We start from the raw sequence: 24,461 nt of genomic DNA, 5'->3' as shown, positions 1-24,461 counted from the left end.
TTTACTATGGATACACGTCGGTTTAAATTCAATCGTGATTCTTACTATAATTTAATGTTTTTTTTCTCTTGTTTCGTTTTTTAATACAACGTTAAGCTCTTTGGTAAATAAAAAAAATTCAGTAAAAAGTTTTATTATTAATATACCTTGTAAGGAATCTTGAGACTCCCAGCCTTGTTTTTCAATGAGATACCTGTAATCGAATATTTAAATGAAAAATGTTGTCGATAAAAAAATAAATTTAGAGAATTAAATTAATATTATTAATGATATATTTGTTTTTATATAGAAAGTGATTAACCACGCGATTAGTATTATTTCCCTTACCTACAAATAAGATACCCAGTGCGGTTTATACCATGTGTGCAATGTACTCCTATGACATCGTCTGAAACAAAGAAGAAGATGACAAAAAAAATCAAAGTAAAATCAAACAAGAGTTAAAAAGTGGGAAAGAAAAGTTTTATGCATCGTTGAACACACAGGTTAGATTCTTAAATGAAAAATGTAACGAAACGTCGAACGTCATTTCACGAATATAACTAACGTCTGACGCACCAACTTCGATAACGTACTACTCCAAAACGTTTCGAGAAGTTAAAATAACTGGGTCACGCGAATTCGAAACTCCCCGAGTACGTTCAATTTTTAAAGTCCATAAATTTTTCGGAATGTGTCATTACCCCGAACAATGGCTGTGCCATCGGACACGGAATCGGGCAAAAACATGCGATCTGTTACGTAGATCCCTGATCTATTGCAAATAAATATCTTAAAACAAGCAATCGTGTGTTGTGTAATAAACTGGGTGTAATAAAAATTCTCTTTCTTCTTTTTTTTTCTTTTTTTTTTCCATACAATTAAAAAAAAAAAAAAGAATTGTCTTCGTTATATCCCAATAGAGTAAACAAAAATCAAACGTTCTCCAAAATGTATCGCAAAAGTTCAAATGATAGAGATAGAAACGAAATAATAACCGGGACACATCTAATTGCAGAAAAAATATACTCAAAGTAGGTTCAATAAAAAGATCCATGACAAAAAAGGGGGGCTACAATTTCCACGGGACATTAATTTCATATGAAGAAAGCATATATTTCCCCTTCTCTCTCTCTCTTTTTCTATTTTTTTTTCTCAACAGAATAGTACTCTTTGGTGTTTCGGCAAAAGGGCCTGAGATTATAATATTATCGCAAATAACAGTGAAAAACTGCGACGAATTCGAGAGATCGTGATTGGGGGAGAGTAAAGTCAGGTCATGGCGGCACCTTCTCAAAGTTCAACCTTAATGAGAGTGGTCTCCACTTTCTTTCCCTTTCATATAATATGTCTATATATTTTCTTTACCCTTTAACCTTTAACCCAGGAAAAGGAAAAAGAGATAAGTACCAACTACTTTCGTGGCAGTTTGTACCTCTTTACATCGTGCTTCGGTGCGAATTAAGTGGATGTCGGAGTACGCGTGATACGCCTGCCTGCCTGTTTCTCAATCTTCTTTTTTTCTTTTTTTTTTTTAAAAAAAAGAAACCCTTAAAATAAGGTCGTCGCGGGAGAGAAGCATTTTTTTCATATACATGCATTTCTCTTTTTACGTACTTCATATTAATTTAACAAATTTTACAAGTAGCTCGTACGTTATAAATTCTCCACGAACTTGGCCGTGAAATTTATTAAATTTAATGATTTTTCAAATCTACGAACAAGATCTTGAGCACGATTTGTAGAAAAAAAAATTTACGAAAGATCTAAGAAAAGAGAGAAAAAAAGAGAGAGAGTAAAAAAGAAAGGCCTAGAAAATATTTCACGTACGTAAGTAAAATTCTCTTTCATCGCAAACTGGATTCACGTTCGTTAACTATCACGAGGTCATCTCGAATGTTAAAGTTTCGTTTACGTGTGTGCATACATCTTTTAGGAATACGACGTAATTCTGAGAAGAATCACGTCTGGATCTAATGCGAATCTGGAGCGTGCACCCCTGTGGTGCACCAAAGACCTAACACGCCGGTAAATGAACCGATCTTCAACAAGATTACCGAGAAAAACCTTTTTCTACTCTCTCGACTTTTACTTCGAATCGATTTCCTCGATTTCTGCTTGTTTTGAAAATACTATTGAATTATCTTTATAGCTTTTTCCTAAACTTTTTCTTATCTAACGATATCGAACTTAACAGGTTTACCCACCTCCCCTAAAACGTTCCAAACTATTTGCCACGTTGGCATATATTTTGGTGCATGTCGTTTCACTTTTAATTTATGTAACACGTTACATTTTCTAGTTATTCAGATCCCTCAAACTTACTCCCAAAGTTTTTTTTTTCACGTACAATTCAGATAAACTTTGTTAGCAGCAGAATGAAAGGAAAGAAAAGGAAAAAAAGATAAAGAGAAAGAGAGAAAAAAAAAAACGTAGAATAAAATTAAAAAAAAAAGGAAACGTAATAAAAAAACAGTCAATCGAATACTTGTCAAAGATAAGTCTCGTTGTTTTCGTCAATACTTAAAATAAATAAATGTAAGAGCCGATGTGAATAAACGGTGCTTGAAAGACGATGGTTAAACGTCGACAAACTCTCTCGTACGTACATAAACGAGAAAATATTGTCATAGCGTGGGTGGAGTAAAAAAATTACTACGAGTGAGTTTTTGGAAGGGGGGGTTCGATTATATACCGCGGTATTAAATCAATCGCAAAGAAACGATCGAACATTTCTCAAGTATCTTCTTCGTATATTACGCGAAAACGGTGGTTAGATGGTAGTGATGACGTAAAATAAGAATAAGACACAATAATAAAGAGAGAGAAGGAGAGAAAGTGTGGTATAAGAAAAGGGTAAGGGATAATCTGCTAGGAGGCTTTTTAAAAAACGCCAAAGTTGTACGCCTTCGACGATGGATGCGAACGATTAACGACATCTTACGTTCCGCGTCCGATAAATCAGCAGCCACTGTAAATGGGATTCGCTGTAGGCTTATCTTTCTTTCCCATAAAGTGCCGCCTTCGGTGAAATCGCTAATGAGAAAATCTCGCGTGTCAGCGAACACATATATATATATGTTTTGCGTGTGTATATGTTCTCTTACGTTACTCTCGTATTTTACCAAAAAAGAACAAAATTTGATATTTAAATTTTAAAAGTATAAGTTTATTTATATCGTTTCACACTTGCATATTATGCAATTATACGAAATAATAGTCGACTACGCGTCAGATAAATTTTAATCGCGAATAAAATTATCCCCGTTTAACAAAACAATATGTGTTAAGTAGAAAAAAAGAGAATAGAAGAAAAAAAAAATAAGCCAATGGATGCACCACGGTTCCTTTATTTTGGAATGCGAGTTTTTTCATCAACAGAACGCATACGAATATCATCCCTCGCGAAATGGACGATTCTTTTAGATTCTAACTAACTTTCGTGACTTTCCCACGATCCACTTGGTGCGTGAATAGCATTATATCTGAACGTGTGTATATCAAAATAATAAAAAGGGATGTAGTAGAAAATAAGGAAGAAAATACGAGATGAGAAGAGATGCATGCCAAGAATCGAGTGATACGGTGTTGCATATTAACGAGCGGATTAATAATCGCTCGTTTCGTCAGAACCCCATAAATCGAACCACTCTCCCCTCTCTCCCCCCTTCCTCGTCGGAGGAGGAAGATAATGATAATCAATAAATATTAACAATGAAAAATTTCAGATTATTTTATATACGTATGTAATAGATATTAATAATCATTCACTTTGTCTTTTAACTTAGAAAATTTCTCTCTCTTTTTATTTTTAATTCTACGAGAAGGAAAAAGGGCGAACTTAATTTTGTGTCACTGTGCGCGTGCATCGTAAAAATTCCCAATACTTTGTTTGGAAAAGAAGTAGATAGATAGATAGATAGATAGATAGATAAATAGAGAAAGAGAGAGGAGTGAAAAGAGAAAGAACGAGCTCGAAGGAAACTTTCTTTTTCTTTTTGAACGGTTGATAAACGGCGGCAGATAATTAACAACGGTCCAGCGGTATACACGTGCGTGGGCGATCTTTCACTCTTTCAAACTTGGAGATTCATCCTCTCTTTCTCTTTACTTTGTATCTCATTATCTTTCTCTTTCAAGAATAAAAAAAAAAAAAATTCCAAATTCTCGTAGTAGCACGGAAGTCTCTAGTTAGATTATTATCATAGATATAATAGAATTTGTTTTGTTAGATTTGTAATAATAAACGTAAACGCGTGCTCTTTTACGAATTCAAATGACTCATCTAATCACATTTTATCTAATGCTATCATAGAAATCGCGTTTTTTTTAATTAACTGCATATGGTTTTTTATTTTTTCGGACGGGTCATCCCATTCATTTGATTTAATCGTGTCTTCAATACGTTGTTCGATTGATTTTGTGGAACTAATAATCCAACGTTGCTACGTTTATTATATTCGGTTGTTTCTTCGATGATTAAAATAAAAAATAAAAAATATAAATATAAATGAAATATATTAAAAGAGAGAAAAAAAAGATAAAACACTCACCCTCTCCAGCAGTTGCCATAAAATTGTCGATCGTTTCAAAGAATCTGCAATGAAATAAAGGAAAAAGATATTTTTATTTGTTTAAAAAATGAATTTAATTCTTTTTATATATATCTCTCTCTCTCTCTTTCTTTCTTTCTCACATCGATTTCCTCATCGATGTTCTATCTCGAAGAATGATTTTTCATTGGCGCAAATTGCATTAATACGAAATCAATTTATCGATTTATTCCTTGATCGTTCACCGCTGCCATTAAATAATGATTAATGGCTATATTAATAAGTTGAGTCAAAAGGTTCTTCTTGTAATAAATCCATGGAAGAAGACTCCTGCGGAAGCCAAGAAGATACTCTTTGGAAATGGGTACCTATGGTTGTATACTACTACTACTACTATTACCCCATACACAACACCCGCCCCCTTTAACTCTCCCGTTATTGACAAGTTTCGCGGGGAAGCGGTACGAAAACTTCTGGTTATCGAATTTCAAGGGTCTCTCGTTAAAAAAATAATCAGCTAAATAAATATTCAAATATGGTAACCGGTCGGAGATGCAAGTGACAGTGTAATAGCTGTGTAATAGGTATGCAGAGACTCGCACGGTAAACGAAGGAATATGGTAATGAACCTTAAGAGCTTCGATGTTACACACCCTGAGTTACACAAAGTACAAGCCTTTGCGCGACGGAATGGCATTAAGAAGTCAAATCGATTTCGAATTACATCGTTAAAGTAAATCGCGGCCCGGCTCGATCTGAAAAAGTCGAATCATTAATAATTCACCCGATCTGAACCGTACAACGAATTATGACCATAACTTAACACCGTTTAGAGCATCCACCACCTCGATAAACTCGTATGCTAATGTCATATTATTTTTCCTTGTCACTCCGCGCCTGTTTAAAACAAAACAAAACAAAAATACAGAAAATCGACCCCCTCATTTTATACTTTACTCGATTACCGATTAACATTTCGCACCGAATATTACCATTGTGTTAAGGGGTCGATTAATAATCCTTATTTTTAAGTATTTTATATAACACCTTAAGGATAATAATCATGAAAACTAACGTTATCTTAGTTCGAGATAAACCAGATAAATTTGTCAATTGACTTAAATAATCGACGGAGTGATGCATAAATAAAACGATACGAAAGAAATCTGGAAAATTTTAGAGATTCGTAGATAGGGGATAACGCATTGTAATTATTTTTAAAAATGGTATCGTGCATCATAATCATCATCATAATCATTATTATTATTATCATCATCATCATAATCATTATCCTTCCTCCTCATCTTGCTCTTTTCTGTTTCAATTTTCTTTTTTGTATGGTCCCCATACCATCTCTCTCTCTCTCTTTCTCTCCCGAAGAAGCTCGAGAGTTTACTAACGGATTAAACCGCGATCTTCGACTACTCGATAAATTAACGCAAGGTGTTCATTCCCCCTTCTGCATTCCATGAAGATTCCATGGACATTCCGAACGCGCCAAGCAAGGTGGAACACTCTTCACTTTGCTCCCATACGATCAGCTTTGCCATACCACCCGCTGAGTCCGCATAATGTTCATTTCTCACATTGCGATTGCTAACATTTATATTTTCTCCTTACGATCGTACGTCCTGATCGGTGACCAGGTAGAAAAATCCCGACAACTATACTAAAGTTCTTTTATTTCTTTATTCTTTTTCTTTTGTTTTTTTTTTTTTTTATCGACAACGATAGATTTCCAATCGAATAAATTCACCCACCCACCCATTCAATAATTAATAACCAATTAAATTATAAATTAATGAATTATTATATCAAAAGAAACTTTAAATCTTTCGAGTATCTCGAACCAGACGTCCTATTTACAAAATTAAAATAATCTCTCGTGAAATATAAATTAATACTCGTGTAGGGTTTTCTTTTTTTTTTTCTCGATATATATAATTGCAATATATTTTGAAAGGTATAATATTCAGTTATAATTCAAGTAATCATTTATTTCATGATACAACGGATAACACGTTTTTTTAACTCTTCGAATCGTACAACACTTTCGAATTATACGCATCGAGTTTTCGAATAAAAATAAGTTGAAAGGAGGGATGATGTATTTTTTAATAAAATTCTAATTTATCTACGTTTGCCAATGGTATTCAAAGATATTACACAATTTTTATCCTTCTTTCTACTATCGATAATACAGTACGAATAAGATGTGGAAAACAAATCAATCAATAACTCTGTTAGAGAAAAATAACAGAAAAGGAGAAAGACAAAAAAAAAAAAAGAAATAGAAACGAAAGATAAAACTTATACATGATATGAAATATCGAATGATACTGATCGAGAGGCGCCGCCGGGGTGCTTTACGGCGCTGAACTTAGGTGAAAAATGATGGCCGTTAAATTCATTTGATTTCGGATTTGAATTACAGAACCTGTCAAAATCTAACCCCCCTCCCCTTTTTCATTTCAATTTATCCGATATAAAATAACGTTGAAAATGAAACTTGATAGTTAAACTCTTACCCCCTCAAAAACCCAACCACCCACCATCTCCGATAACTCGATAATTGTGTCGGTAATTTGGAAACTGGACTAACAAGGGCTCCATCAAACTTTACCAATTACCAATTTTGTTTTTAAACTTTACGCAGTTATACGAATCCCCATTAGATCTATAGATTGTTCAAAGTGTTAGACTTAATATTAATTAACCGTTTCCAAGAAAACAAATTGGAGATTCATGCATTCTTATAACACCACTTTGTTTCCTGTTAGATTTTTTACAGTTTAATTCAAAAGAAATTCTAGAAAAAATATACACAAGTTGAATGACAAGTTTTGACTCTACCACTTATCCCGAATTATACAAAAAAAAAGAAAAATGTTAATTTATATTTATTACCTTCTCAGTCACTCAATTATCGTGTTGTTCTACTTTTTATAATTTAATCGTCGAGTGGGATAGATCGTTGAAAAAAAGAAAAAAAAAGTTTCGAATAAAAAATATCATCCTCGTAGTTTGACGGATTTATTTTTTATGTCAGGATATTAACATCTTAAAACAGAAAGGGGCGAGGGGAATAAAAAACAACATACTGGCAGAATATAAAAGACGAAAAGTCGTAATTCACGAATCTATTGCCATTCACAAGTATTTTATTACGAGCGAACAAGTATTTTCCCTCTAACCCCTCCCACCCCCTTCTTCCCAACAGTCCCAAGTATCGAAGTTGCGTAAATTATTTCGAAAGAATCTCGGGTATCCGATGATCTACATAGAAGAAAAAAGAGATAAATGTGTGCCTTGTGTTTGTGTGTATGCTAAGAATCTTGCGAGTTGAACAAGAAACGAACGAACAAACCAGTAGAATACACTCTCGTGAAATCGCATAACGACGTTTATGGCAATACGATAGTCGACTTTAAACGGATGCTCATTTGAATATCGCGCAGTGTGTGGTCTTGCGCACGCGTCCGACAAACTATCAAACACGCGAGCAAACAACAACCAAGCAAACAAGTAACCACCAACCAAGTACCACAAATATGACGATCATGATCGTTAAAAAGATCGAAAAAGAGAGAGAGAGAGAGAAGGGGAGATGATTATTTCTCTTTCTATCATAATAGATTCATCCTACGATAAACAAAATCTTTCGTAAATTTCATCTTATTCGAATCGATGAATACAAAACGTGCCTGATCTAACAAGGGGACCTCTTACATTGGGATAACACCTATGGATTTTAGGGAGCTTTTGTATATTAATAGTATAATATTAGGGTGTTATCGTGGTAAAGTTTTTTTAGCCTAACGCGAAGCCATTTTTGAGAAAAAAGCTTTTAAAGTTTGGATTATATCAAAGCTCATTAAAATCCGTGGGTATCCCAGTGTAAGGTGGTCTCCTTTTAAAACAATAATGCAAATGTTTGTTTCTATGGAAAATTTCCTAACTTTTTTATTTTCTTTTTTGTAATCCTAAATTATGAACGATTTCATGCACGATTTCGGTTCGATTTTCTATTCGTTTTTAAAGAAAATTGATAAATATAAATGCACTTATCGATAATTTAATCGAACTACTTCGTTAATCGCGAGAAAAATGAATACAATATTGATCGATAGTTGACTTTCTTTTTTTTCTTTTTTTTTTTTTAAATAACATTTATCAATATGTGATCCATCCAAAATTATTTCTTTTAATTATCACAATATAATTCCGATATAAAAAGGCTTTTCCAAATTGATAGTTAATTCGTTCGAAATAAATATCAATCGTTAAAATTGACAATGTGTAATTGCAAGCATAGTACGAGCTTAGAAGGGGAACAATATACCGGATATTGTCCTGTTGATGCGTGAGTAACCTTAAATTATATTTTTTTTTTTTCCATTTGATATTAAAATTTTGGAGAATAATTTAAATAATTTCTTGCACATACACACGCACACACACGTACACAGATCGATATCGGTTGGAGAAGGATGGCAGACAGGCCAAGACGAACCTTATAAATCTCAAGATGAAAGTTATAGAACAGTACCGGGTAGTTATCGAAGTACCTTTCACACACCCCCGCAAAGGATTCAACCTGTCGTCCCACACGCACCTCTTCGGCAACGTATCGCACGTATTCCAGAACTGGCCGCGGGGGTGGCAATAGTCCAAAGACGACTCGATTGTAAATATTTTTCTCTTCCATCTTCCATTTCTTTCACATTTTTAAAAATATTATTAAATAATTTTAGCACATATATTTTCTTCTCTCTGAAAATAATATTTAACTCGCAAATAATTTCTTTCAAATATTTATACTTAAAAAAATAAATTGAATTATAAAAGGGTTAACATAAAAAAAAAAAAAAAGAAATTAGAATCAAATCATCGTTGTTCGAATTTCGGGACACTTTCCAATTGAAAATTTATATTCGTTGTCGAAGAGGGGGCCCACCCTCCCTCCCCCAATCAATGACATATACAATATATATTCTTGCCATCACCACCGTCATTTAAATCTTTTCCCCCATACACCAAACGAATTTTCATTTTAATTCTTTTTTATTTTTTGGCAAAGGTACGTTCACCCCTTCAACGGAATCATTGGTCAAAGAGAATGAAAACGAGAGAGAGAGAAAGCAAAAGCAAGTTTTCCTTTCTCTGTCTATCATTTTTATTACAGTAATTTGCATAATACATTCTTTTGCGACAGAACGCACACCGACACACTCACCTACGCTTTTATTTTCTCTTTGATACGAAAGTTAAATCAGATCTTTGATTGATCCACTCGATGTGTTTTGTCGATTTCATACTCGCATTCGTGTAAAAAAGAAAAAGAAAAAAAAACTCGAATTTTGAATTAACTAATATATCGATTATTTAATAAAGTTATCTTTTTATTTTTCTTTTTTTTTTTTTTTATTTTTTTTTTTTAGTCGACGATCCTACGTTCGATGAAACGGAACCCGATTGCGGTGAGCTATCTTTTAACTTCATTAACGATAAACGAATATCAATTAAATTAATTTCCATATAGAAATAATTGTATGTCAAATGGATTTAGGAATGAACCAATCTTCCTATTCTATGGGACGAAATCTACCGAGAGGGATAAGAACGACACCTTGTAAAAAATGTTTCAAAGTAATTATCAATAAATATAATCTCCTGATCGTGTGTGAAATTCATTTTTTTTTCTTCAACATGTTCGCTACCAACAACGTGCAAAGAATATCTATCTAATTGATTTGTCATATTTTTGTTTTGATTGACATCACAAACGTGAGACAGAAATATTAATAGAAATCTGTGTGTCAAAGAAACATGACACTGGGATAACGAACGTGTTAAACGAATCCACTTTTAATCTATTCATATATATATTTTATTTCATTATAGTTTTGAATATATGCATAAAGTTGGTTAAGAAGAAAAATAAAGAAAAATGGATGTTAAAAAAAACAAACAGAAAAAGAAGAAAGGAAAATCCAAAGTAATTTAACTTGTAAAAATGTTTCAAAGTAATTGTGCCCATAATTATGAAAGTGGTCTAAGTCATATATATCTCTTGTTTCGACATATGAATGTTAAATAAATTCTATATAATATTAAAATAACAAGTACTATCTAACAATTCATTTTTAACAATATCGCAGAAAATTACATTAAATTCATTTAGTTTAAAAATAATATAATGTGTGAAATAATTAATAAACTCATTTCTTTGTTTTCATTTTGACTTAAACCACTTTCATACAAATTATGAGCACAATTATCAATAAATATAATCTCTCGATTATAAAATTCATTTCTTTTTCTTTTTAACATGTTCAAAGAAGAAGAAGAAAGGAAAAATCTAAATTAAAAATGACATCGTGAGTATAGTAGTTCCTCTCAATCGAGAAAAGAACACATAACACACAACCACAAATACGGTATAAGTTTATAACCGCGAATCAACCATACATATGAATTGAACGAACGTGAATCGAAGGTAGAAATACGAGTATAGAAAGACGGAGCCGCTGTTTGAAGATGTTTAATGCATGGAGCCAGGACAAAGAGAGGAGAAAAAAAAAAAGAGAGAGAGAGAGAGGACAATCTTCTACTTTCTATGTGTAGTAGGTAGGCGAGTAATATTCGTATGTTCGTGTCTTCTGATGTTTATACGGAACCCGAGTGAAGAATAAAAAATAAGAATGAGAAGAGATCGTAGAAGTACTCTGCAAACATAAAGCTTGACTGTTTCCCAATCGAAGTCACACGTGGTTTCTCTCTTTCATAGTACGTGCGATACGATAACCGATGAAGATGATGAGTAGTTACCACCAACCACGGTCAACTTTTATTTCTTTTCTTTTCTTTTTTTTTTATTCTCTTCCTTCTTCTCTTCTTGTTTGATTTTTCTTTTTTTTTTTCCTTACTCTAGGTCACACCTTATATTTCTCTCCTTGGAATAAGTAATTTCTAGTCTCGATACACTATTACTTACCACTTTTCGTCATCTTCCATATTTGGAATCATGGGATTATACTTTGTACGGTTTTTTTTCTTCTTATTCTTATTCTCGTGAGTTTAATTTTTTCCGATTCACACGTATGACAAAATGCAAATGTTAATATTCAACGATATATTCCTCCTCTTTCTATTACTCTTCCACACTTTCGTGGAAGTTTCGAAGAAACGCACGCGTGTTGCGTGTCGTTGGCAAGCGTGCCGCCTGTATGGGGATACGACAAAAAAAAAAGAAAAAAAAAATCATGAAAAAGAGAAGAAGAAGGTAAAGGTGAAGGGTATATAAAAGGTAGTAGTGGTGGCGAATTTACGTAATGAAGCTATCGTCCGGGTGGTCCAGCTCGTAAGACGAGTACGCGTTCCTCATCGCACACTTCCTCCTCCTCCTCCTACTCCTCCTACTCCTCTTGGTAATGTTCCCAACAAGGAAGAAACAAAGAAATGAAGAGAGGAATATTCACTACTCCTGAAGAAAAAAAATAAAAGAAGACGAAGATTTCGAGTCTTGGGACCCACCGGTCAACTCGAATTAAATACAGGACCGGAAGTACCCTGTGTTCTTGTGTTATGCTCACAATCCACCTACGCTCATGTTTGTTTTTTTTTTATTTAAGATTTCTCTTCCTCAAAAAAAGAAAAATTCATCGTTTCTCTATATCTCTGTCATCTCTCGAATTAATATCGAAAATTACAGGAATATAATAGAATACAATGTTCTCGCTATATTCCTAATAAAACTGATTGATTAATTCTAACGATTTATAGAAAAAAATAATCCACGTTATTTTCCCATGACTTTGGTGCTCTATATCTTTCGAATTTCAAAAACCAAAAGTACACATTCGTATCTACGTTAAATAAAGAACAAAGTAACTTATAGAATTAAAATTAGTTGTATAAGGAGGTCAAGATTGAGAGTTACAAGAAAGAAAGAAAGAAAGAAGAACAGAGAAAGAGAAATAAAAAAAAAAGGTATGAAAATGTCTGTCTTTCGCAAAGAGGTTTAGTTACAAAGTATCCTTTTACGTTGGCAGAATGTATGCGCATTGTCTCGCGATACAAGACGGACTACACGTGAAAACCTATGTTCGACGTCGAGGGCGAATAAAGACGTCGTTTGGTGAGGCGCCTAACTCCCACGTACACCTTGTCGTACCTTGTCGAGAACATACACGCATGCACGCACGCACGCACGCACGCACCTAACGATTGGAGTTTCTTTTTCGAGGTCACACGACACGCTACTTCTTCTTCTTCTTCTTCTTCTTCTTGTTTTTCTTTCTTTCTTTTTTTTCTTTTTTCGAAAAAAAAAAGAGACACCTTATAATATACCTACTCACGCGACATATGCATTTAGGGAATCTGGTTTCAGGAATCGTTAAGTTGGTAGTGAATATCACGTAACACGATACCCTTTTCCCGTATTTTGTTTCCATATTTGCCAACACTTTATTCCCAATAAATTCGCGAACGGATATCAAGAAACGCGAAGCCTAAAAATGAACGAACGAATGAACCGCTAGCCGGTTCGAAGAATCATGCTTCGAAAATATTATAATCGAGTCTGACCGAAAACCGGATCGGTCTCCAAATCTACCAAGTAAAGCGCGTTGTTCCTGATAAAACTAATCTTTATTCATAACAACATCGTAACATCTTCTATTTTTTGATCATTCGACAAACAAACTAACACGTGAACCTAACACATGCATTTATCTCATTGTCAGTCTTTCGTCATATTCAAAAAATCATACAATTATTACGATACTTTTTCATGAATTAGAATGCAATTTATGTTTGTTTTTTTCGTATCTATCATAGGATTTGATTAAACAAATATAAATCATTTTAGATCAATTATTTTCTTATGTTAGATATCGGATAACATTTAATGGAAACTTTAGATTTCATCAAACTACGTTAAACGATAATATCCTTTCTTATCTTCTTGAAAAGTGGATAAAGTTATAGGTATTTTCAAGTACTTCGAGAAAACCAAACACACCCATACACATACATACTTGATAAAGAATTTATTATTCAATTAAATAGTTCTCATTTTTCTTTTTCTAAATTCCTTAATCGAGAATCGTATCTTCTAACGACAATGTATTTTACCGATATAATCTTATGACTTAAAACTAGTTTTCGCTATCGTAAGAAAATCAAACTACAGTAGAATACTGCGTAACCTTTTGAACACGGCATGATTTCCGTCATTTCCTTCGTTGTATGTATTATACGATTCTCTCATACGTTCATTCGTTCGTTCGTAGGTTGATCAAGCAACCTCGCTCAAATGTTTGCCTTGAATCTTTGCTCGTTAAAAAGAAGAGAGTAATTAAATTCGATAAAAGAAGTAAACACTGGAAGCAAATAATACCGGATTGAAAAGGCCAAAAAAATCATTTTACGCGATCAGGAATGTTAACCAAGAATAAGAATTAAACTTTTTTGTTTTTCCCCTATATATACAAATCTTGAAGTATCTTCAAAAAGATCCTTGATCCAACAACGGATCGTAAATATATGTTAATACTATCTCTTAAAATTCGAGTTAGCCATACGCATATGCGCGTTAAGGGAATAAGGAAACGTCGTTAACCTTCCACAAAACGTATTCTCGATCCAAAAATAACAAGAGAGAGGACACATGCAACTCGAAGAACTCGAACATTTTACGGCACGTTTCCCTAACGCGTACCCAACAGTATTCGAAATGTCCTCGACTAAAAAGCACGAAGGATCGATACCTTCGATCTTATTCTGATTCTACTTCTTCTTTTTCTTATTTTTATACTTCATTCGAAAAGAAAAGAGTGAAGAAACTCGATGTAAAATCAAACGACGAATAGTTGCCGAATAAATCCATTGAATACGAACCTCAACAACTTCAACAGAATTTTTATGCACAAACGTGAAATCATATACGAAATGTTAAAAAGTATATCGGATAAAGATACTAATTCTTGGACACTTTATCAATAATTCTCTCTCTCTCTCTTTTCTTTTCTGTCACTCCCTTTATTTCATCCCTTATTTCATGATACTACCGAATTCAAGGATATAATCAAGAATATTAAATGGCACCTAATTTACATCTCTAATCAAAACTAACTTCAATTATTCCACGTTTCAATCGCGAGAGGAAAGTGTACGTAGCCGATCCGAACTTAGCAAAAAAAAAAAAAAACAGAAGAGAGAAAGAGGGATAAAATGTTAACGCTGTTAATATCGCGGTGTCGTCTTAATAAATGGCACAATTCACGTACATAAGTCGACGTCGATATAGTATCTTCCGATACGTTCCGGTTGCATGGCATCCGAGTTCAAAAGAAGAAGAAAAAAAAGAAAAACATTGCATATGCATATGTAGATGCATATACTACAAGTATATATATATATTTATACAAACATGTATGCTACTACGAGCTTTGCGAACGCCAGTTTCGCGATGTTCTGTAAATCATCGGACGTTTACTGCGGTTAATTAACAGTCCTGGACCAAAGTGCCAGCAGTTCGCTGTTCCTTTTTCGCATGCTGAGCACACCACGCGGAAAAACCGTGATCTAACGTGACCGAAAAAGAGGAAGTTTCGATAAAACGTGTACACGTGTATAAAAGTGGTGTACGTAATAATGTTTGTGCAACACACACATATGAGTGCATGCGAAAATCGAAAGTTCGGCGACACCTTAAAACGATCGATACGATCTTTCTTTTTCTCTCTTCCTTTTTCTTTCTTTCTTCCTATCTATCTATCTCTTTCTCTCTCTCTATCTTTTACTCGTTGTTGGCAAAAAAAAAAATATATTCCATGTAAAATTTGGTGAACAAGACCGACCATAACTAAACGAATTACTAAGCGTTCGCGTGCTCTACCTATCTCTCTCCAATGATATTCCAGAATACGTCGAGTGTAATACGATTCTTGACTATATAGCAAACGTTTTACGACCTAATTTAGTGGTCGAAAATATCGAGGGGGGAGACAAACCGAGGACGATAAATTAAAGACTATAATTTTTGTCCAACGTTCGGTCTCTCTCTTTCTCTCTCGTCGTTGTCCTTCGACAACGGATTGAAAGAACTTACACGGAAGCTGATGGTCAAGAAGAAAAAAGCTCCTCCGTGAGATTAAAACAACACAATCAAAAGAAAAAATTAAATAAATAAATAACGAGACTATATATCTTTAGTAAAGAAGACAGAAAAATCAAATAAATGAAAAAGAAGATTTTAACGATCGATAGATCCGAAAGAGGAATCGGCCTTGAGGGGGGGAGGGCAGGGTGGTAGGGCAGGGTGGTAGGGAGACATGCAATTCGAAATATCCTGCAGCAGCTGGCAAACGTGAATTACGATTAGTATTAAAACTAGATGGCCTGCAATCTCATCGTACGAGAAAGAAAGTAGAACGAAACGAAACGAGAACACTAAACTAAACTAAAAATCTATAGGGTTTTGGTGTTCATATACACACCTGTAAATCGGTTAGATTGCCGAGGGTGGTAACAACACACCAGGTATATATAAAACACAGTCTTACATATGCTACTACGATATGGTCTTATTTATTATAATATTTAATAAAATAACTTTCATTGATGACAACTTGCCAGTCTGAAGGTGAATTTCGAGGAGGACGGTGCTCCGAACATATACTTAGTGCTTCTTAATTGCATTATACATTTTTTTTCGATTATTTAATAATTATTTTAATACTCTAATGCATTCTCTTTATATTTCAGCTTGTTTAAACATATATTTATTGGTTTAAATATTACATACATTTTAACGTACTTTGAATAATAATTAATATTTCAATTTTATGTTTTATTAGATGAAAATTTTAGCCCTTCCTTACGAAATCATCACTGCATAGGAGGATTAAAATAATTATTTAAAATAGATAATAATATTATAAAATCACATATTCTAATACACTCCTACTTATATTGCAGATAAAATTGAACTCATTGATTTTGATTTTTCAAACACCCATTCAAATAATATTACCAATGGTGTTATTAAATATTAAACGTTTGCATAAAAAATATAATAGAAATTAAATTACTGTAATGTTTACTTACTTAATGACACAATGTAATGGTGGTATCTTCTTCCCAGGTATCATAATTTTTGTATGCTTTACTCCAGCCTTTGTAAATTCCTAAAACAAAAAATAGAACATTAAGATATAGTTGTAAATGAAATAAAAATTTGTCTCATGTTTATTCAAATATATATACGTTATAGAAAATTCGCACCTACGAATACAAGCGTTAACATCTTATCTCCTAAATTCTCTTTAGATTATACTAATTATCTTCCCCTAATTATTACGTCGGAGAGCCTTCAATTTTTGAATAGTATGAATAATTACACGGGTCTGAAGAGTTAGGGGACTCATGTTACCGCCATATAAACCTTTTGTACCTCGATGGGGAAATTTTGAAAGTTAAAAGTAAAAGAGGAAAAAGGATGGATCATTCTCGTACGGGAATGAGAAAGAAAGAGAGAGAAAAAAACTGAAATATTTTTAAAGGAAAAAAAAGAAACGTTACCAGTGAATCGAACGAAATGTTGAACGGAACAATCTTCTTCATGGGTGGTGTGTGTTCGTATATTTATTTAAGTCGAGTTAATCGTCGACTAGAAAAATTATTCTCTCTATGGTGAACTCTAACTCTAAAGTAAGAAAAAAATACAAGAGAAAGATAGAGTAGATAAAATGATATAAATATTCATGAACCGTCATTATTATCTCGCCTCGCGATATGTTCTCTCGTTTACCGTCATTTATTTATACACATTTTGATACCCTACGTTAAATTTAACGAGCCACGAAATATATTATCCTGAATTACATTTGAAATGAATTTAACGATTAAAAAACGATAAGAAGAAACTGTTGGCACGAAGGTAGATAAATTCGATATCATTAAATCAATTATTATATTCTACAACGTGTATTATAATATTACATATTGAAATGATCAAAAATACTAACATCTCAGAACGTTTTAATCTTTAATTTTATTGATTAGGTGGATTATTTATTTTATACACGCATGTGCAATGTTCGAAAGGGAATATAAACAATAATTAATAAAAGAAATTTGATAGAGAACAATGAATCATTTCAGTGGTGAAATTCGAAGGGGGCGGGTGCTCCGAACATATACAATACTTCTATCGATTATTTAATAATTATTTTAATATTCTAATACACTCTAATTATATTTCAGTTTATTTAAACACATATCTACTGGCAAGTTTCTCTGTCAAAACTTTGTGAAAAGTTCGAAACGAAAGAAACGTGACACATCTAGTTTTTCGATTGTACTTTTTTTTCTTTTACTTTCATTCCTTCTGTCTCTCTCTCTTTTTTTGTTTTTTTAACTCTTCGTCTGCGTTCTCCAAAACCCAGCCACAGGTTGTCGTAACCGAAACCCGTTATGAACGATATCGGGCAACAGTTATCACTCGTTTCTTCTCCCAATCCCAATGACGGATCACATCGTTATAATCGATCTTTCTAATTTTTCTTATTTGAACATTAGAAACTTTATCCCTAGGTGGGCATCCTAATGGCTGAACATTCAACAGAAGACCACCTAATTTTTTTTCTATCTTTTCTTTTTTTTTTCTCACTATCACTAAGCAAAGTGACAAACTCATTAGACCAGTCTAGACGTTGAAAACATTTCCAATGTAAATACGTACGAGTGTTTTATATTTTCTTACACAGAAATAGATTGTTTCATTTAAAAAACTACATTTGTAAGTAAAGTAATTAAAAGTAACTTCATTTTATGTATAATACGTTCAAATTAGGTGTGGACGATACCTTAATGTTACGATAAATTAATTTAATTGTTCTTAACTTTTTACAGTGCAGATTGATGTTATAATTCACTGACAAGACTGTGTTCTCTTAAATATTTTTTATTATTTCATTAAATGCATAACACTCTGTTGTTTAAAACCCAAAAAATCAAATCAAATAAAATAAAAGTAAAGCAAAGCCGAAGAAAAAAAAGAAAAGAATTGGAAAGGAAAACCGAAACAAGACCCGCCACACGGGACTTATTAATATAATTGATCGGTCCACGAATCCATGACAGGTCTGACCCAGAAAAAAATACTCGTACCAAATTGTGTTCTCGTTCAAAACTAACAGATCATCATCGAGTTCGACGACAACCATTTTTTCGATCGACAATCTCTCATTTCTCTTCTCGTAAGCAACATTATTAACGACAGCAGAAACAGCAATCGCGATTACTATTCCCCTCTAGCACACCCCACCTCACCCCCGCCCAGATAACAACAAAAAAATATGGCTGGACATCTATGAACATACATGAACATATATAAAATTATAGAGTTACAAAAGAGAAAAAATATATTATCACAATAAATGTTTTTCTTCTTCTTATTCTTCCTAATTTTATTAGGACTTTGTTTTGTTATATAATATATATATTTATAATAATTAAATATAATAATAATTTTATATAATATTATATATTATTCATATATGTTCATGAATGGCCAATTTTATGACATGATCATACATAAGGTATTCATACACACACATACACATGGTCATATATGATTCATTTTTAACAGGAAATTAAGTGGAACCTCTTTAAAACGTGTTCTTAAATGTTTAATAAAGTCTGAACTGATCCTGCTGGAATATCAGTCGTTTGAAATCGGAGAAGAAAATAGTAGAAAGATGATGAGGGGTAAGTAGGGAGGGTGGGAGGAACCAGACGTGGTAGAAAAGCGAAAAAGGGTCGAGAACACAGGTGAAAGATAGAAAGAGAAAAAGCAACGTAGAAAAAGAACGATAGATAAAGGGAGATAAGAGAGAAGCACAAACTGAGTGGTCCGAAAAAGAGAGACGTTTCTTTTGGATATCTAACTGATCAAGGAATGCGGCAGGTGATGGCTACTCGCGAGAGACAAAAATAAAAAACGTCTTTTATTCGGTATAAGACAACCTTAAATGTTTCTAAAATTTCTTACATTTTTCTTCTTAATATTTCTTTTCTTTTTTCTTCTTCTTATATCCGTTGTCCAAATGAAAATCAATCTTATTAGCTATTATTAATTATTAATTTGATATATTATTTCGATCTTTTTTAAATGAAAACACACGTAAGATAATTTCAATTAGATTTCAAACTTTTATAATATAATGATTCAATTATTTCTAACTATTACTTTTTAATTATATATAAAATCATATATATATATATATATATTGTAAAGTCTCGAAATAATAATTCACTTACCGTTTTATCATAGTAACGTTCCGTGTTGGTAAGATCTACAATTAATTTGAGCCGCGGATATGCTTCCAAAATCATCGACGCCGTGAATCTGTAACAACGAATATAACAATTTGTATTATAAACGGGAATAACATTTTTTTAAATTTATCTATATCATCCTAAACGATGCAGTATATTTCGGTTATCGTCATAAAACGAATTAAGTCTTCCTACTTTTTCAATCAGAAAAAATATACACGCGTACACATATATACGTAACGTTTGATCTAATTTTATTCGGTAACGCGATATCAAAGGAAAAAAGGAAAAGAAAAATAGATAAGTAAATAATTAAATAGATAGATAGATAGATAGATATATGAGAAATAAAAAGAAAAAGAAAAAAGAAATGAAAAAGGGGGTAAAAGGGAAAGGGCTCACGAATACGACAAGTACGACAACTCGATGATATATCGCAGCTGGAAAGGGATTTCTCTCTCTCTCACTCATGGTGGATACCGACAAAAATAAAAGGGGCCGGATTAAGGCGGGGGTGTCGGCCCAAATAGTTTCACCATTCCCTTCGATATATCAAAAAGCTTCTGAGATAGTCTCTCTCTCTCTCTTTCTCTCACCAGGTGCATACGGGTTTTGTTATACTGTCTTTTATACATCGAACACGGGCCCAAATGCTTTGTCTTTCGGACGCGGATGAAACCGAAACTGAACGAACGAACCCCAATAAATATACAACCCTCTTTTTTCTTCTTTTTTTTTTCTTTTCTTTTCTTTTCTTTCTCTCGTTTGGGGTCGTAAGCATTCCCGAAGTTATTAAAAGAAGGTGGTGCGGAATTTATCGGCAAAAGAGAGAATCGTTTCGATTTGAGATATATTACGAGAACTAAAGGTCTAATACGATACGAATAAACGTAGATTTATATTCTACGAATGAAGAAAGTGAGAGAATCAACGCGAAGGGATTTAAACGTTTTTCAAATGCCGCTCTCTCCAACACAACATCTTCATTTCTTTCTATTTCCTTTATTATATCTTTTTTCATTTTCATTTTCATTTTATTTTAGTTCCCCATTAATTTCTCGCGAATTTTGCGCTCATCTTTACGAAATACAAATCACTTCTTTTCATTCTTCTTTTTCTTCTTATCCTCCTCCTCCTCCTCCTCCTCCACGTTCCTCTTAATAAAACTCACCTTTCCTCGGGCTTTACGTTCTGTGCGATAGTCTGAAACAGAAAAGAAAAAACCCATAATCTAATTAATACGATTGCAAAATCAATATGTGAAAATGATTCTTATTTTAAACCCATTGTCGATCAACAATGCGTTAAATGTTAATCAAAAATTTATCGAACTAAGTTATAATAATTTCAATCGAATAATTATAATATTATAATATCTCGAGAAAAAGATATTTAACAAAAATTAGATGACTTTGTTTTTATACGAATATATATATATACCTAACGCATTAAAGTTGTTACCAATCAAGTAATAAAATGCAAGTCATCGTGCAGGTAACGATAATTAATGGCGCGAGAATGCAACACGAAACGCACGAAAGCACACACACACACGTTCATTCGTTCCCTGTGTAGTAGAATCAGGGATGCATCTCTTTCTCTCTGTTTTTTCGGTTGATTGATTGGCCTCAAAATTTCGTGGCGGATAACGATACGTGACCATGCCGATAATCACACACTCACACACACGTGAGGAGTCAAAGGCACGCTTCCGAAATAAACCAGAGAATGATGACCCAGCGATTTTCTTCGATACACACACACACACACATATATATATATACACCTTCGCACGTGATATCCTTTCGGAAACTAATAAGACTAACTAACAGTCGTACGATATAACCCGGCACGTTATTAATCATCGTATTTTACACGATTTCAAATGATGCTGTATATCTTACAAGTATCTTAATATTTTTTTTTCTTTTCTTTTCTTTTTTTTAAGATATTCCAAATGACTCTGACTCTATACATTGTAAAGTAAACTGCTAATGTTTTAATGATGCATTTAACTATCCAATAACATGGTTAATTTGTTCCGTGTTGTAATCAAGAGGAATGATGATATTCATGCTAGGTACAGTTGTCATCATTTTTACACGTGTTTTCAGAATACTGTATTATAAAACAATTAGTATAGAAATATGTTATCAAAATAATAATATAATCAGAGGAATCAAATTAATATTATTAAGATGATAAACCAAAAATTCTTTATTCAGAAATTATGTTAAATATCTTAACAACATTTTTACCCAATGTTAATATATCAAAAATCCCATATTATTATCAGAGAATATTATATATATACAAAAATAATAATAATAATTAAATATATTATTTAGAAAGGCTTCCCTTTTGTTTTTTTTAAATTTGTTCATTATATCTAACGTCTAATCATATTCGTTGAATTTATAAATTACTAGAAAGATACGCGTAAAACGTAGCTCAGTGAGAGGATCATCGAGGGCCACGTAAATTGAAAGTTTCCCCTCCTTGAAAGTCCTCTTACCTTAGCATAGCACCCGCTATGGGTGGGCTAATGGTAATTATGGGTTTAAACCGTGCGATCCGATTGGCTGGGCGGAGAGATCGTATCTACGGATGAGTACGGAATGAGTATCGGTCGCATTAATAATGGGCCCGTTGCCCTATCGCTTTCATGTTCGAACGTAATAATCCGACGTTGACTAGGCGTGAGATACTTTTCTTGTCGTTTCATATATGAACATTTTCAAGTACACACTTTATATTGTAACTAATTAAGTTTCATTTAATTTACGAATTTTTATATTTATTTTTTGCTGAGGAGAATAAAAATTAACGAGAAATCATTTCATTCAATTATTATTGTTATTTCTTGTATCATTTATATTAAGGAAGAAATAATTTATCTATAATATTAATAATAATCTGAAAAAGAATTTAATCTTTTTTGTACGAATTACAAAATTTGTAATAATATTAAAATACGTGAATTATTACATAAAATATAATTTATTAATATGTTAACCTCATATATACATAAGATTTTTATACTTGTCGTATATATATGACTATGTTATTTAGCATAGATAATATTTTGAATAATGACATAAAAATATGAATCCTTGCTTTATTATTCATCTCGATACAAACCCATGAAATCAATTACATTACTACTAAATAAACGATCATAAAAATAACAAATAATAAAACTATTCAAGAAACGTTTTCCAGTTATCAAGTAGGAATATCTATGATAAAAATGAAAAAACATGCGCGAATGATAACGATGAAAGAGATACGATGACGTACGTCTGTCCTCCCGTCCGTTCTTCCTTCCTTCGAACGAAGATTTACGTATTTACGTTTTGAATACAAGAAAAAGAGAATAAAAGATAGATAGAGAGAGGAGGGAGGGGTGGAAGGGGGAAGGGGAAGGGGGGGTAGAAAGTACGCGAAGTAAATACGGAGATTTACGAGCCTCCTTCGGGATAGAAGCTCCTCGGCACTCCTTTGGGAAAGGATTCGGGAATGGCGCCTTGGTTGGTCAATGAATCGAACAGAAAACGAGAGAACACCATGATCGAAGAGGAGCAAAAAAAAATCAAGAAAGAATTAAAAAGAGAGAGAGAGAGAGCCTTCTGCCCACCTGTGAAATTTACCGAGCCTACTACCTTAGACTCCTTTTCTCAAGTTTCTTTTTTCTTTTTTTCGAATGAGTTTATTTTTCGCACGGGATCGAAGTTGGATCGTCGTTCCTCTTCGGCACTGATTCCACCATTCAATTTCACGATCCTTAATCTAATATATGGCCAAGTCTAAATCAGGATTATCGGCCGACGAGCTGCGACCCCATTGTATGGGTTTTGTGACGAGACCCCAAACACACTTCTTCCATCTTTCCATTCCATTCCGTTCTGTTCTGTTCTGTTCTGTTCTGTATCGTTTCATTCCATTCCGTAACGTTCTACTCTGTTCTGTTCTGTTCTGTGCTGTTCTGTTCCCTACCGTTTGCTTCACCTTCTTCATCTTCCTGTTATTTCCGTATGCACCCGAAATACATTCAGGACACGCGTCTACCTCATCCCAGGTATCCACCACCAACTGGACCCTTTAAAATCCTTACTGTGCATCCTTAAAATCGACAGATTCGATCCGACCTACCGCAGCAGCACCCGGCAGGAAGTTGCAATTCCATGAATATTCTTTTTCTTTTTTTTTTTTTTTCAAATATCTTTCCTTTTTTTCTTCTTTTTCTTTTTCTTTTCAATAAAGGAAAATCGGATGATATAGGTGGAACAGTTTGTCTAGGGGAAGAAAAAAATAAAAAAGGAAAAGTACTAGGAACTAATACGAATGATCATTCTCGTGTTACATTCTTCATCGACATTGAAAATATTTGATCACAGTCGAGAAACGTAGGAATCTTTTGGTAGATAAACTCGCGTTTATACGTGGGCGTTTAAGCAACGGTAGATATCGTTGGTATTTATTGGAAATATTTATGAAGGGTGCTCTTTCATGCTTTCGCACCGAGCAGCAGTGGGCTTTAATACCACGTTCGAAAAACAGAAAAAAAGAAAGCAAGAAAAG

At 33.2% G+C, this 24,461-nt stretch overlaps 1 protein-coding gene across 1 annotated transcript in view; it reads right to left on the bottom strand.

Moving 5' to 3' along the window:
- The window catches only part of LOC106792008 (RNA/RNP complex-1-interacting phosphatase-like), a 43,125-nt gene that overhangs the window by 2,510 nt on the left and 16,154 nt on the right, over positions 1–24,461 (bottom strand). Inside the window, exons 3-8 of the mRNA XM_014758095.1 lie at positions 21,052–21,083; positions 19,863–19,950; positions 16,647–16,726; positions 4,533–4,576; positions 328–388; positions 147–193 (exon numbers count right to left, since the gene is read on the bottom strand). Coding sequence (XP_014613581.1) covers positions 147–193; positions 328–388; positions 4,533–4,576; positions 16,647–16,726; positions 19,863–19,950; positions 21,052–21,083 — 352 coding nt within the window. The remainder of the gene's footprint in view (positions 1–146; positions 194–327; positions 389–4,532; positions 4,577–16,646; positions 16,727–19,862; positions 19,951–21,051; positions 21,084–24,461) is intronic.

This window comes from Polistes canadensis, unplaced genomic scaffold, assembly GCF_001313835.1.
Source record: "Polistes canadensis isolate GaletaPanama2010 unplaced genomic scaffold, ASM131383v1 scaffold_366, whole genome shotgun sequence".
In the NCBI taxonomy this organism is placed as follows: domain Eukaryota; kingdom Metazoa; phylum Arthropoda; class Insecta; order Hymenoptera; family Vespidae; genus Polistes; species Polistes canadensis.
The sequence above is the reverse complement of the archived record's forward strand: the minus strand, read 5'-3'. Positions and strand labels throughout refer to the sequence as shown.